Source organism: Equus caballus, chromosome 16 (genome assembly GCF_041296265.1).
Source record: "Equus caballus isolate H_3958 breed thoroughbred chromosome 16, TB-T2T, whole genome shotgun sequence".
In the NCBI taxonomy this organism is placed as follows: Eukaryota; Metazoa; Chordata; class Mammalia; order Perissodactyla; family Equidae; genus Equus; species Equus caballus.
In genome coordinates, this window is record NC_091699.1 from 49,944,583 (window position 1) to 49,960,595 (window position 16,013).

At 39.9% G+C, this 16,013-nt stretch overlaps 1 protein-coding gene across 1 annotated transcript in view; it reads right to left on the reverse strand.

The window, feature by feature from the left end:
• Positions 1 to 8,614: 8,614 nt before the first annotated feature.
• FBXW12 (F-box and WD repeat domain containing 12) overlaps positions 8,615 to 16,013 on the reverse strand; it is a 123,935-nt gene continuing 116,536 nt past the window's right edge. Inside the window, 7 exon segments of the mRNA XM_070236957.1 lie at positions 8,615 to 8,846; positions 8,848 to 8,883; positions 8,963 to 8,999; positions 9,001 to 9,188; positions 10,948 to 11,050; positions 11,052 to 11,101; positions 12,706 to 12,824. Coding sequence (XP_070093058.1) covers positions 8,748 to 8,846; positions 8,848 to 8,883; positions 8,963 to 8,999; positions 9,001 to 9,188; positions 10,948 to 11,050; positions 11,052 to 11,101; positions 12,706 to 12,810 — 618 coding nt within the window. The 5' untranslated portion in view covers positions 12,811 to 12,824 and the 3' untranslated portion in view covers positions 8,615 to 8,747.

Sequence of the window (16,013 nt, forward strand, 5' to 3'; positions counted from 1 at the left end):
GCAACAGATATTAGGGTGACTCTTCTTCAGCAAAAAAAGAAAAAGAAAAAAAACTGACAGTGTGGTGATGGGCTGTGGAGTTGTCACTGCATTGCTGTGATTTGTAGTGCACTGAACAGCAGTGCGAAGCAATGAAGGCGTCATGTATGGTCTCTGTCACACCTACTCAACTCCGCCAGTGTAGGCAACAGCAGCGCAGACGGTAGGTAATGAGCAGGCATAGCGGGGTTCCAATGAAGCTTTGTTTATGGGCACTGAAATTTGAATTTCATGTAATTACCACATGTCATGAAATATTCTTCTGATCTCCCCCACTAACTATTTAAAAATATAAACACAATTTGCCATTTGCAGGATATCCAAAAACAAGTGGTAGGTTGGATCTGGCCCGTGGGCCGTAGCTTGCTGACTCCTGTTCTCTGGCCTCACTAATTTTAGTTTCTTTCTGCTTTAACTGTTAATTACGGAGAGAAGTTTATTAATTTCCCATATAAGGATAGCTTTTTCTTTCTCCTTGAAAACATCTCAAGTGTTTGCTTTATATAGTTTGTGGTAATTTGATAAGATGCAGGCACAGAACTTGTTTCTTTGGTGAACTCTATATGTAGTAGCCCTATTTATTTTTAACAAATTATTTTGCCTTAAAACCTAAATTGTCTGATGTAAGTATAAATGAACGAACTTCCCTTTGGGTAGTTTTGCCTAGTAAACCTTTTCTCTGTACATGTGTTTTAGGTGTGGGGCAAGGGCAGACCCTGCCGTTTGCCTGCCCTGAAGCCGTTGTCACGTTATCTCATACTTACTCCTGTTGGGACACAATCCCCCGCCCTGCCCGCTCCCCACCCCCCCAGATACTGAGTATGCAGCAACATGCTCATGGAAGCAGAATCCTCCTTGTCTGCCAGGTGATGAATCATGTTTTATCTTGCCCAATCCTGACAATTTCTTTCCCTTTTGCCATTAATTCATTGCCTTGGGCTCTGGTGCATCTAAAGGTGGCCACAGACACCAGAGCTCAGCAGCCTGGGGCATGTAACCACAAGGCTCTAGTTTATCAATGGGTAATAGCTGTTGGGTGAGGTTTCACTGGGGGCATGAAAAGCAGGCAGATTCTAAATGGCTAAAACTCTGCTTGTTTGTGCTATTTTAAAAATAATTGGATGTGTAAAAATTTGAATTTGGCACCAGTGGGCTTTTGCGGTAATGGGTCTCAGCCTGCATGGAAGAAATCAACCACCTAGACACCAATGCTCAGAGGCCGTCTTAGGCTCATCTATACAACAATCCATCCCCTGGCTCTGGGCTGTTTAAAGTCTACATTGTATGTTAGCCTATAATGCCTGGGTGATTGGAGCCAGTGATAAAGCATCTTTAGGATTCAGAAGCCTATAAAAGAACATGCTAGGATTTCAAACCCTTTCTTCAGTCAGCCTGCTCATTTAGTAGGGGAGAGCTAGAAGAATAGATCCGAAAAGAAGATTCTGATTTGTTTTATCTGTTTAGTGAGCAGAGTGATATTATGGCGCCGGTGGTGTGTGTCTCTCACTCTCTGTAAACTTGGTGAGTGTTATTTACCCATGGGCAGCAGGATGTGTTAACAAGTACCCCCTTGTTAGTGGCCAATAAGTCCTGTAGGGCCAGGGCGACACACCAGCGGATGTGCAGTTGCACTGGTGAGGGTAGGAACTTCTCAGGGAAGAAAAAGGCACAGCAACAGAGTAGGGGTGGAAGTTGGAGGTCACCTGCAGGAGTCTGTCTCCTGGGAATCTTCCCAATGGTGCTGCCCGGTTCAGGGGCGATTGGTTCTACGTCCTGGATGGCAGGAGCAAGCGCAGGTTTGTTCGTTCCAGAGTGCCTTTAGTGGAGCAAAGTTCATGGGTGATAGATGAGGATGCCTCTCTCTCTCATGAAATTTTTACTAAATAGAATGTGTTAGTCAAATCTGTAACTTTAAACCATTTACTTATGTTATTTTCAATGTCACCCAGTGATGGCATCTGACAGAGGTGCTCTAACAAAGGAAATAGCCTTGCTTAATTCTCTAAGTTCTGTCCATAGTTAACCCCCACTCACTAGTAGTGGTTTTAAGCACAGGCCATACCAGGGTGAGACGGTAGGAATGAGTAGCCCTTCTTTAACTAAATCAGCTGTGATAGGCCATTATCTCTCAGTGTCTTGCTGGTAGGTGAAGGTTAACTAGTTCCCACCAGATGATGCCCACCAATAGAGCTTCCTGTGCCTGGGGCAGAGCAAAACCTGTCCTGGATGAGTGAGCACACGTCAGAAGTGGGCTGCCGTGGTCTCGTACGGAGTCCGCAAAAAGGAGGGGCTAAAATAACACTAGGTTTATTATTTTTGTGGTTTCTCTAATTCTTTTCATCCCACATCCAAATTATATAGTCTCTTTATTAAACTTTCCTCAAATTACCTTAATTTGTATGTGACATCTATATCGTCCTGGGACCTTGACTGATACAAACTCCAACTCCAAGGAGAGTATCGTTTGGGTAAGAATTCTCTGGAGAGAACGGTTTCTCTGTTATTTCACCTGTAGCAGAGGCTGACTGAGGTGGCTATCACCATCATCTCCAAAGGGTAGATTATCCTTCAGTTTATTCACCAGGACTGTTACTTTTCTGAGGGTCCTGGATCTTGCAGATCTCTCTGAACTGACCTCCAATTTGGCAGCGACCCTGTATTCCATCATGTAGTCCTTTAAAATTCTATGAATAAAGCATAGAGCATTTGTTGACTTTTCTGGTTTACATTTTTTTTTTTTTTTTGAGGAAGATTAGCCCTGAGCTAACTGCTGCCAATCCTCCTCTTTTTGCTGAGGAAGGCTGGTCTTGAGCTAACATCCATGCCCATCTTCCTTTACTTTATATGTGGGACGCCTACCGCAGCATGGTGTGCCAAGTGGTGCCATGTCCGCACCCGGGATCTGAATTGGTGAATCCTGGGTGGCCGAAGCGAATGTGTGCACTTAACTGCTGGGCCACCGGGCCGGCCCCTCTGGTTTACATTTTTTTTCATTCCCCATCTTAGAAGGTTTCTTTTCTATTCCAACCACCTTAACCATGGATTTTAAAGTTTTATTTTGCATTTGCAATTTTGAACAATGTTTAGGTGCTGTGTGCGGAAAGTTTTCTCTGCATGTCTCGACCACCTATTTCTGGAAAATGAAAGCCCGATACCAATTCAATGTTATCTCCCTTTAACTTAAGTTATTCAGAAATCACAGACCTTGTGGGAACCTATTTATTCCCATTTCCTTTGACAAATTACATTCTTTGTGCTCATGCACGTATATTGCTCATATTTCTTCCTCTATCTCATCTCCTACCTTGGTCTCCACGGCCACTTATTACCTTTATCTGTAACAGAGATAACAGACTTTAATCAAGAAAATGGCTTCACTGGCTCTCCTCAGTCACTATGGCTACTTTTAAATCAATTTTCTAAATGGCAATGAAAAGGATCTTTAAAATCATAAGTCTAAAAAACATAGGTCTTTTTTTCTCCTTTGCTAAAAACTAAACAAAACACAAAAACCAAATAATCAATTTTACCATTGCACTTAATATGTATTAAATATTTGAGTTACATCCTTCAAATGTCTGTATAATGTGGCCCATTCTGACTGTCCGCCCTAGTCTTAGTAGATACTCCTCTTCACTGACGTCAGCCACATAGACTTTCTTTGATTCTGAACTAAGCCAAACACACAGCTGTCTCAGAGCTTTCCTAGGTGCTATTTATAATGCATCTTATGTCATCTTCTCCACCCAACTTTGTCCTTCTCCATAGACTCTTCTTTGGGCTTCCCTTCCTTTGTCATCCTGGTCACAGCTTCAAGTTTCTTTCTACAGAGAGGGGATGGTGGGCACTGTAACAGCCTGGGAACCCACACTGCTCTTTGGAGAAATCTCACATGGAGATTACATTCCCACTAGAGTACTATCTATCCCCTCAGATCATCTTTCTTCCAATCCTGCCCTCCTCCCACAGCCAGGAGAGTAGATCCATGTGTGTTTGACTTGATTTATCAGTACTCTCTCCCAGAACTCTGAATCCTGAGCTAGTGATACAGGGATAGGGGCTAGATCTTTGTCATATCCATCACAGGGGCTATGGTAACATGCAAATCAAAATGTTCATGGGATTTAGCCTTTGATGTATTTTCTGTTTCCTAGTCCCCTGGAACATATTTTTATTTCCGTCTATATTCTGAGTCTATTCTAGCTACTTTTAGATACCAACCTCTGTTTTTCTAATACATTTCTTTTCTGCTTAAATTTACAGCGTTTATTTTTAGTTGCTTACAGGCAAGAACACTGACTGATTGATACAAATGCCTTCACTTTTAAACCAGCCTCAATCTAAATTCACACTTTCCCTTTTAATGTGCTCCCCTTGAATTGTTTGGAATTGTTTATTTGTGTGACCATTAGTATTAGTATACCTTAGTATTCTATACTCTCCCTGATTGCAGATATGTTGCTCCACACTGTAGGTGTATAGTGCCTGATTTGTAGTATCAGATTCTGCAGACATTAAAAGGCCTGAAACAAACAAATCTACATACATAAATTGACAAGTTACATGAAATGACTAATTATTGGAAAATCACAAACTACCAAAACCACTTATCATAAAAGAGATAATTTGAATGGTGCTATAACTATTAAAGAGTTTGTAGATTTAACCTTCCAAAAAATTAATCTCCAGGCCCAGAAGGTCCTACTGGACAATTCCATTAAATATTTAGGAAAGAAGCAACACCAATTTTACACAATCTTTTCCAGAAAATAGAAGATGAGGAAACATTTCCCACTTATTTTATGGGACCAGCATTATCCTATTACCAAAAGGAGACAAAGATAGTAGAAAAGACTGCAGATCAATATCCCCCATGAACACAGATGCAAAAATCATTGACAAAATACTAACAAATTGAATCCAGAAATTTATAGAAATAAAAATACAGCATGACCCAGTGGGGTTTATTCCAGGAATGTAAGGCTGGTTCAATATTCAGAAATCAATCAATGTAATTTGCCTAACAATCTAAAGAAGAAAAATCACATGCTTTTATTAATTGTTGCAGGAAAAGTGTTTGACAAGATCAAACATCTATTCATGATAAAAACGCTCAGCAAAGTAAGACTAGAAGGGAATTTCCTCAACCTAATAAAGGGTATCTACAAAAACATATGGTGAATATCATAACAGTGAAAGACTCAACACTTCCCATGTAAGGCAAGGATGTCTACTCTCCACTCCAATGTTGTACTGAAGGTTATATCCACTGCAATAAGGCAAGAGCAAGGAGTAAAGACATACAGATTGGAAATAAAGGCATAAAATTGTCTCTACTAACAGATATCATGATTTTGTACATAGAAAAATCACAAAATATCTACAAACCCGTTAATAAAATCTATTTGAATAAGTTACTTTAGCAAGGCTGCAGCATACAAGGTCAATATACAAAAGTCAATCATGTTTCCACATAATACTAATGAAGAACTGAAATAAATAAGACACTACTGTTTATAATAGCACCAAAACCACTAAATACTTAGGTATAATCTTACAAAATATGTGCAAAATCTGTATCCTAAAAACTACAAACACATTGTTGAAAGAAATCAAAGAAGATCTAAATAAATTGAGAGACATGTAAGTTTATGGATTAGAAGACTCAACAGAGTCAAGGTGTCAATTTTCCCCAAATTTATCTACAGATCTAATAGAATTCCAGTATAAATCCCAACAGAATTTTTGTATAAATTTACAAGCTGATTCCAAAATTTATTTGGAAATAAGGAAACCAGAATAGCTAAAATAATTTTGCAAAGGAACAGTTTAGTGGACTCACATGATCTAATTTAAGAGTTTCTATAAAGTTACACTTTCAAGGTAGAGTAACTTTCTCTAATAATAGAGAAAGAATAGACATATAGATCCTTGGAATAAGAGAGAAAGTTTTGAAATTAACCCATACATATATGGCCAATTTTTGAAAAAGGTATAAAGACAATTCAATGGAGAAAGAATAGTTTTTTTTCAACAAATGATGCTGAATAATTGAATACCCATATGCAGACAAAGAAGAAAGAAATCTTGATCTATATCTTCCCCTATATAAAATTTAATTTGAAATGGATCATAGACCTAACTGTAAAACCTAAAACTATAAAATTTTTAGAGGAACACATAGGAGAAAATCTTTGTGACCTTGGGTTAGGCAAGAATTTCTTAGGTACAACATCCAGAGCCCAAACATTTTAGAAGAAAAATTGGACTTCATCAAAATTAAGAACACCTGGGGCTGGCCCTATGGCTGAGTACTTAAGTTTGTGTGCTCCGCTTTGGCGGCCCAGGGTTTCACGGGTTCAGATCCTGGGCATGGACATGGCACCACTCGTCGGGCCACGCTGAGGTGGCATCCCACACAGCACAAACAGAGGCACTCACAACTAGAATATACAACTATGTACTGGGGGGGTTTTGGGGAGAAGAAGAGAAAAAAATTAAGAACACCTGCTCTTTGAAAGATACTGTTGAGAGAGTAGAAAGACAAACCATAGAGTGGATTTGCAAATCCTTATCTGCTAAAAGACTTTATTCCAAAAATATAAAGAACTATCAAAACTCAGTACTAAGAAAATAACTCAATTAAAAAACGGGCAAAAGGTTTGAATGAATGCTTCACCAAAGGAGATATCCGGATGGCAAATAAACAAAATGAAAAGTTGCTCAACATCATTGGGGAAATATATAATACAACTACAATGAGATATTGCTACACACCTATTAGAACGTAAAAAAACAAAAACTGACCAATGCAAAGTGGAGTAATTGGAATTCTCATACATTGCCGGTGGGAATTGAAAAATGTAGCGCTCCCTAGGGAAGAGTTTTGCAGTTTCTTATAAAGTCAAACATACCAAATAACTCAACAGTTCACTCTTAGGTAAATACACAAAAACCTGTTGACAAATGTTTACAGCAGTTTTATTCATAATCATCCCAAACTGGAAAAAATATAAATGGCCCTCGACTGGTGAAGCGATGAACTGTGGTCCATCTATGCGGCGGGGCACTGCTCAGCAACAGAGAGGAGGGGATTACTGATACACTCAACATGAGGGAGTCTCAAGAACACCACGCTTATTGAAAGAAGCCAGACACAAAGGAATCTACCTTATATAATTCTATTTACATAAAATTTTAGGAAATACAAACTAATTTACAGGCACAGAAAGCAGATCAGTTGTTGCCTGGTGCTGGGGATGGAAGGAGGGACAGACTGCAATGGAGCACGAGAAGACTGGGAGTGATGGAAATATTCTGTGGTTTGATTGTGCTTCTGATCACAGGACTTTATATTTTTGTCAAAACTCAAACAGTGTGTTGGACAACTGGATACTATTTGGGAAAGACATAAAGTTTCCCTGCCTTCTAAAAACAATTCAGATGGATAAGTGACATAAAGCTATGCAGTATGGAACACCTGATACAAAGGGGAAGTATTTAAAATTATTGAAAGAAAATAAGTATTTATGATTTATAATGATTTATGGTATGACTTATCTGATTTATCTGATTTATAGTAGGCTAAGACTTATTAGATATGATACAGGGAGCAAAAAATATGAAAGAAGGGGCTGGCCCCAGTGGCATAGTGGTTAAGTTTGCATGCTCCACTTCAGTGGCCTGTGGTTCGTGGGTTTGGATCCTGGGTGTGGACCTACACACCGTTCATCAAGCCATGCTGTGGCAGCGTCCCACGTACAAAATAGAGGAAGACTGGTACAGATGTTAGCTCAGGACCAATCTTCCTCACAAGAAAGAAAGAAAGAAAGAAAGAGAGAGAGCAAGGGAGGGAGGGAGGAAGGAAGGAAGGAAGAAAATCTGGTAAGCATAATTATATATTAATTATATATATTTAAAATATTTTTTTTTTGCCTTAAAAACGCTGGAAAGAACTTCTTATCTCAACATAGACATTTCTTCCATTCTTTTTTTTTTTTTTTCAAATTACAGTTGCACAATACTCCGTTATGTGGCTACACCATAGTAATTTAAACAATGTCTTACGTTTGGGCAGTTAGGCAGCTTCCAACATTTGGTAATCACAACTAATGCTGCAATAAACAACCGATGTATTTTTAATCATTGCAAGTATACTATCAGAATAAATTCCTTTCAGTGGCATTTGCAGTTTGAAGGATATACGTATATGTATTTTGTTAGATATTGCCAAAAATAAACATTATAAGGACAAGCAACAATCTGGAAGAAAATATTTGAAAAAAATATAAAAGATAAGACCTCTATGTACAATATGTAAAAATCTCCAGAAACACAATTTAGATGAAGGCAAGCAACCTAGATGAAAAATAAGTAAGATGGAGATAAAGGCAGCTCACTAAAGAAACAACTTAAATGACTAACGAACTCAAAAAAGGGATAAACTTTGCAAGTAATAACAGGATATCGAGGATATAAATCTTCCATATACTACTTGTGGGAATATAAATTGAGAGCCATTTTACAAAGCCTTTTGAAATCTATTGCAAGGGCTGTGGACATACTCCAAGAACTAGCAATTCTCTTTTTGGGCATAAGTTTATTCACATATATTCTCAAAGAATCTGTAAAAAAACCCCTATTATCCCTTCATTATTTTTTTATGTAGAAATTTAAGATTAGGGAAAGTTTCAGTCACTAAGCAGGGTCTAGCAGCGTGGTATTTGACCCCTCCCTATGTGCTCCAGGTGACAGCAGCTCCTGAGGTATGGCTAACGGCCTTCCTCTTCCCACACGCACACTTGCAGAATCATCCACGGATGTGGTGAGGACATGGAGAGACTCCTCCAAAGGACACCCAGGGATGAGTGGCCAGAGTCAAAGTCAGAGCAATGCGCAGTGAGAGGAGAAGGATCATACATACCACCCAGAAGTGGCTGGTGGTCCTCTGGTGCTCCTCATTGTTGCAGCAGGGGGCCATTGATGGTGAAAAGGAACATGTATGGCCCACTCTCAAAGACAGTCCTATTTCCATCACTGACTGCCATGCAAATAGGACTCTGCATATCAACCAGCAACAGGAAACTTGTGATATGAAGGGCTATTTTCATGCAAAATACATATGTACACATGTGAGGGCAAACTTTGGATCATTTACTCAGAACAATATTCTGACACTGAATGAAAAAACATACTCCCTCCTTCCATGGGACTTCCTTCTGTCCAGTGAAGAAAATGAAGGGTAGGCCAGTGGCCTGCCAAACACATGTCATTGACCATGGTAATGGGTGCTATGACATAGCTATTGCCCACAACTCTGGGCAATAAATAATAGCATAGGCATTGAAGGAAGGGGTATTGGAATCTAGGCCCTAAAGCATGATGGGAATCTAATATGTCTGCCCAAGAGAGCAGGGTGGAGTGTAGAGGTCACATGTGTGGACATAAGGGTCAAACAGGCATGGGTTAGCCTCCAGCTAAAGAAATCCCCTGCCTGCTTTACACAGATAGACCTATTTACATACACTGATAGCTTAAACTGAATGCATGTGTGACAGAGAGGAGAGAAGTGTTTCTAGGTGGCATAGCTACCTTGGATGACTGTTCTGTCCTCAGTTCTCTTAGTTGTTAGATCAAAGGTGGTAAATCCTGGGGCCAGTCCCATGGCTGAGTGGTTAAGTTTGTGCGCTCTGCTTCAGTGGCCCAGGGTTTCCCCGGTTCGGATCCTGGGTGTGGACATGACGCCGCTCATCAAGCCATGTTGAGGTGGCATCCCACATGCCACAACTAGAAGGACCCACAACCAAAATATACAACTATGTACTGGGGGGACTTGGGGAGAAAAAGCAGAAAAAAAAAAAAGAAGAAGATTGGCAACAGTTGTTAGCTCAGGTGCCAATCTTAATAAAAAAAGGTGGTAAATCCTGTCTTTTGGGAAGAGCCTCTTTGGAACATCAGTGTTATCCTGTTCGTCCTCCTTGGGGCCCAGCAGGCTCTGCAGCACGATGAATGGGAGAGAGACGGAGGGGTTTGCCTTCTGACAGTCACAGTCAGCATGCAGTAGAAAATACCTATGGAGAGATCATTGGATGTGGAGTCAGGTGAAGGGGGAAGTTATAGCATCTCAGGACAAGAGTGACTCCAGAAAAGCCTCCTTAAAATTTTTCATCTTGTGGCAAAAGCTTTATTCTGAATCTTAGGAAGTGTTCAGTAGTCACTGCTTGTCACTCGACATATCAGGAACTCACTGTCTTCCTATCCTGCCTGTCATGGTCGCAAAAAGAGCAGAGTCCCCGAAGCTTCTCTTCTGGCATGCCATGGGGTCACCAAATCATCTGACTGCATTGGACCCCTGATCAAGTTGCAGCTGGCTGAATGGACTTTCCCTTCCTGGAGAACTAGTCAAGGGCTGATATGCCTTTGCTGCCTTCTCTTCTGGCTCCTTGCTCTCTGGTGCCCAGTCCACAGGCGCCATGCTAAAATGGCCTGCTCAAAGGCCAGACTTTTTCAGAGTGACCTTCAGAGGCTGATTCAATTTTATTTGCTTCTGGACTTCTTTGTATTTTCCAGCCAAGGTAGATTAAAGTAAGGAAAGCAAAAGTGAACGAGGTTACTAAAGATCCTCATTTCTTGATATCTCTTTCACCCTTCTCTATCTCTTTGGCTGATTAAGGCTTCATGAGCGAATGTTCATTAATAAACATTTGTCTTTGTAACTGGATATCATTGCTTCAAAGAACATCGTTTCTTGGCTATAGGAATAGATTCCACATGTGATATGGCCTTTGAGATGAGGGAGCAGTGTCTGGTCCTCACCGAGCTCTGCAGTGTCTGTAACACTTCCTCCCTTCACCTTCCCAATGCTTGACCCTCTCCTCCCGATGCTGAAGCACACAGAGCAGCACCTACCTTTGGCAAGTGATGTTGATGTGTAGATTCAAAGATCCATTTTTCGGCAGGGGAGTAGTGTAGAACATCAACATTATATTTGAATGCATTAAATTGAGAAATTCCTTAACCCAGGGACTGTTAATGTGTAGATGTCACCTTCAGAATCACCTACCTGAAACCAAAGCATTACCACCACGTCAATGGAAAGAGACATGAAATCCTAAAGCACACGAGAGGCAGCACAGTCAACTGTAAGATATGCCGCCATTTCTACAATCACATAATCGAGATTAAAACCTCTGACCAGCCTCCCTCACACAGTTGTTGGGATGATCCCAAGGAATAAAACTTTGAGATAAGTCTTTTGATACTTTGGGCTTCTGCTGGGGCTGCCAAGGACAATGCCTTAAACTTTAAAAAAGTCCTATTTCTTGACTGAATAGTTCTCTGAGTCACCTCCTTAGATCTTTCTTGGTCTAACAAGGAATTTTGCAGCCTCCTCTTTGGCTTCAACTCTATCGTATGGTTTACTGACCATATGATACAGGCAGCTTCATGGCAGGCCATTAGATTTTTGCTAACAGTCTCTCAAGGTCCAACACTCTCCTCAGAGTCTTTCCAGCTTCTGCCCACTGTCTGTTTCCAAAGCTTCTCCCACATTTTAGGTTTTCGTTAAGGCAGCACCCCACTTCCAGGTACTAAAAATTATATTTGTTATTTATTGTTGCATAGCAAAGCATACAGCAACTTAAAGCAAAAACACTTATTTCACACAGCTTCTATTGGTCAAAAATTCAAAAGTGGATTAACTGAGTGGCTCTGGTTTAGGGTCTCTCATTAGATTGCAGCAAGATGTTGACTGGGGATGCAATAATCTGAAGTCTTGTCTGCGGTTGGAGGATCCACTTCCAAGATGGCTCACTCACACGACTGCAGGTTGGTGTTGGCTGTTGGCAGGAGTCCTGAGTTCTTTGCCATGTGGACCTGTCCATTGGGCTGCTTGAATGTCCTCAGGAACGTGGTGACTGGTTCCCCTAGAGCAAGTTAGCCAAGAGAGTACCCTTCTAATTTATTTTCCCTCCCCCCAGCTTTAGTGAGCTGTAACTGACATATAACACTGCAAAAGTTTAAGAGCACCCTTCTAGACTTTTATCTCATGATTTCCTTGCCACCTCATATATTCGTAAAAGGGTATTTATCATATTTTAGAAGACCCTGTGTTAGAAAGAGTCATCATCTAATTTTTACTAGGAGGAGAGAGACATCCAAACAAGGAAAGCCAAGAAAATACAATAATTTGGGACCCACTTTGGGATCTTCCCAAAACTCAACTCCCTATGCAGTGATTCTTGTACAACATTGGCTGGTCCTCATATGTAAGATCTTTGTGCCCCTTGGAAGTGATCTGAGTTAGAGACCAATTTCTGAAAAAGCCAATATAATGAATGCCAATAGTTGACAGACAGGCAGTAAAATAGGTAATGAAGACGTATGATGCCAAAAGATTGTTTATTTCACAAAGTCACTCTACATTACCAATAGAAAATAAGACCTGGCAGAAGTTTATATATAGAAACACGTATTAAAAAGTGAATTCTCTGTGCGTCTATAGTCTAAATGAAAAGGTCATAGATTGCCAATTAGAAGACCTGATTTGAAACTTTGTTTCTGTTACCAATTCCCAGTATCATTTTCCTCCCTCTGGCACTTGATTCATATGAGTAACAGGATGCACACAAGTACACGTTACTTGTGCTCCACATTAGTCAGACTCACCTCCTGCACATCCCAGGCATAAAGCATGTAATTTGAAGACACGGTACAAACAACTGACTTCTCTTGTCCATCCGTTATGTGGCCACTTCCTGAGAGATAAGCCATAGGTCCTAAGATTTCTAGAAGAAAACACAGACAATACTTGTCCACCGGATAGTTGAGGGATGAGCCCATTGAATAAAGAGAATTCTGAAAAGATAATTTTAAGTTTTCCCACACCCTCTTAGTAGAGTTTGGGTAACAATTATGGAGAAGAGGGTGGAAATTGTTTTTCAGAGTCATCCAAACATGGGTTTCCATTGCAGACTGGCCATTTGAGAGATATTGACCAATTAGTTTTTTCTTTAATCTCAGTTTCCATAGATATAAAATGTCGATAAAAATCTCTCCATCAAATAACTGCTCTGAGTCTTAAAAGAGGTACCAGGAATAAAGTGAGTGGTAGAACTTCTGTTATTTAAGTTTCCTTTTTGTTTAAAATTTTTATTCTAGGAGGAATAGGAAGACTTTGGAAAAAGGGAGAAACAGGGTCTGAATGTTTTTTTTTGAGGAAGGTTGGCCCTGAGCTAACATCCGTGCTCATCTTCCTCTATCTTACATGTGGAACACCTGCCACAGCATGGCTTGATGAATGGTGCATATGTCCATGCCCGGGATCTGAATCAGTGAACCCCGGGCCACTGAAGCGGAGCATGCGAACTTAAACGCTAAGCCACCAGGCTGGCCCCACTTGGTGCTGACTTTTGATAAACAGAAGTTCTTACCTTAATTAAGTCCAACTCATCAATTTCTTCTTTAACGGACTCCACTTCTGTTTTCAGTTACATTTACATTTTCAGTCACTAGTTGCCTGAATCTTTATTTTTTGACCTTTCATATTTAAATCTGTGATTCACTGTGAGTTTTTCTGTATGGATTTCCATCTGACAGCACCACATTTTGAAAAAGTCATTCTTTCTCATTTACCTTTCTCTGAAATCTTTGTTGAAAATCAGGTGATTGTAATGTATGTTGGTCTGTTTCTGGATACACTATTATGTTCCATTGATCTACTTAAGTGATTAATGTATTCACTTCTTCATGGAGTGGGGGAAGATTATCTGAATCAGATAAAGGGACTGAGATGACAGGAGGCAGATCTGCAGTATATTAAGGTTGCATCTACTTCTGGATCACCTGGATGTGACCTCTGGTGTGCACCTTGAGATGTCCCAACCAAAAGTGTAGTGAGTTTTACTAAGGGTCTTCTATTCTGTTGGGTCTTGAAATTTGATGTTTTCTTCTTTAGCCCTGAGAGACTGCGGGATATTTTGGAGGCTTTCTGCCCACCTTCTTATTTCTGGACTCAATGCAGTCCAAGAATTTGTCAAGTGCCTCAAGGAGAAGGAGTAACTAAATCATATGCTGGGGTCTCCTCCTTCTGTCTCCATTCCCAGGAATATTGGCCACCTGAATCCTGGCTTCTTGGCCATCCACAAATTTTAGTTTTGCCACTTCATTTTGCTCACTTCTCTGCCTCTTAGCTGCAACTCCGCCCAGACCTCCTTGTGCCGGAGTTTTAGGCTCCCTCATGCTATTAATAGCCCAATGCCAATAGGCAAAAGTCGGAGAAAGAATTTTGCCTCCCTTTTCAGGTTCACTTCCTTTGGGCACCTGCCCACTCAAATCCTAGTTGTCTAGGCAGCTCTCTGATAATGTCATATAGATTTTTAAAAAAAGTCTTATTTCCCTTTTAATCTGTTTTTCATGGAAGCATGTGTCTTCCACAAACCACCCATGGTAGCCAGAAGAGGAAGTCTGGATTCCTGGTTTAAATGACTTCCATATACTGATGAGTCCCGTATTTATATATCATTCTCTGACACTTAATGTGAGTTTAAAACTATGTAAACTGTTGTCTTCTTAACATCCGTATTTTGCTATTTAAAAGGCATTTCAGATTTCACATGTTTAACACAGAATTCTTTCTGGTTTCACAAATGTACATTTTTCCTGTGTTCTCATGCATAGTAAATGTTGCTTATATTTGTTTTCTTGCTCAGGCCAAAAATCTCAAAGTTCTTCTAGATTTCTCTTTGCTTGTGACTCTCATCTTCTCCTGTAGTCCCCCATCACTTCCTTCACATCTCAGCTCAAATACTGTCTCCACATAAAGTTTTCCCTAACATAATACTTCCCATCAAGCTCGGCCCTTTATGCTATTTTATTTGTCCTTAACAGCATCTGTGATTAAAGTATAAATAAATTATTAAGTAAATTTATTTATTTATCTGTTTATTGTCTGTCTCTCTCTACGGAATATAATTTCTTTGATGAAAGGAATCTGTGTCTCTGACTCAACATGGTCAGAAGCCTGACTCAACTTCTGAATCAACATAGTCCAGGCTTGTTTCTGGAAACATAAGATTTAATTATAATCTGATGAATGAAGGATTGGATGAATAAATTCTAAGTTGATGAGAATTAAAGGTACTTCGAACGTCATGGTTACTAACAACCATGGCTAATACAGAAGAGCCCCTGCTTGACGTAAGGGCAAATTCAAATGAAAATGAAGCTTAATTTTCCCTGTTGGATATAAGAGATTTCCTTCCCTTCCCTTTTCTTAGAATATTTTACTTTAGAAATTTTGTGATTGTAAGTTTTTTCTCTGTCTCTTTGAGACGCATATAAATCTTTTTGGAAGCTAAATAAGCCTCTTGCCAGCTTAATGCCTTTCTCAAGGACATGGGAGCCATTTCTTTGAAATGTAAACATCAGGGGATACAGTACTGTCTCCCAGTTTCTGTGGGAGTGTAGGAGCCTCACTTTGGTAGGTACCTTGCTCCCAGGTGTAAAGCTATCTCCTGTCATAAATATAGGAGAAGTTTATTTTTCCTTTGTATAAAGCCAATGAACTAACACAGATGGTCACCCGAATTACCAGGTGAATTTAGGATGGACTATGTGTAATAATTGGTGCTGTCAAGTCCTCTAGCTTGAGGACTAGTTATTGTTTATCTGGAAAACACGTATGTACATAATGAGTTGTATCTGCTTGGCCATATAAAAGGGTGAGATTTCTTTCTGTCTTTGCAATCTCTTGGTGGATTGCCTGTGACACACATCACATTCTGGCTTATCGCTTATTCAATAATGAAATTTTCTTTTTCTTCTACCTTTGTGGAGAGATTTTCTGGGTTGGGAGATTTTATTTTACATTATATTTCCCTGACACTGACAAAGGTAGGAAAAAATTACTTCTCTTGAGTAACGAAATTTAGACATATTCTAAACACACTCATTTGTCCCAGAAGCAATATGCCAAA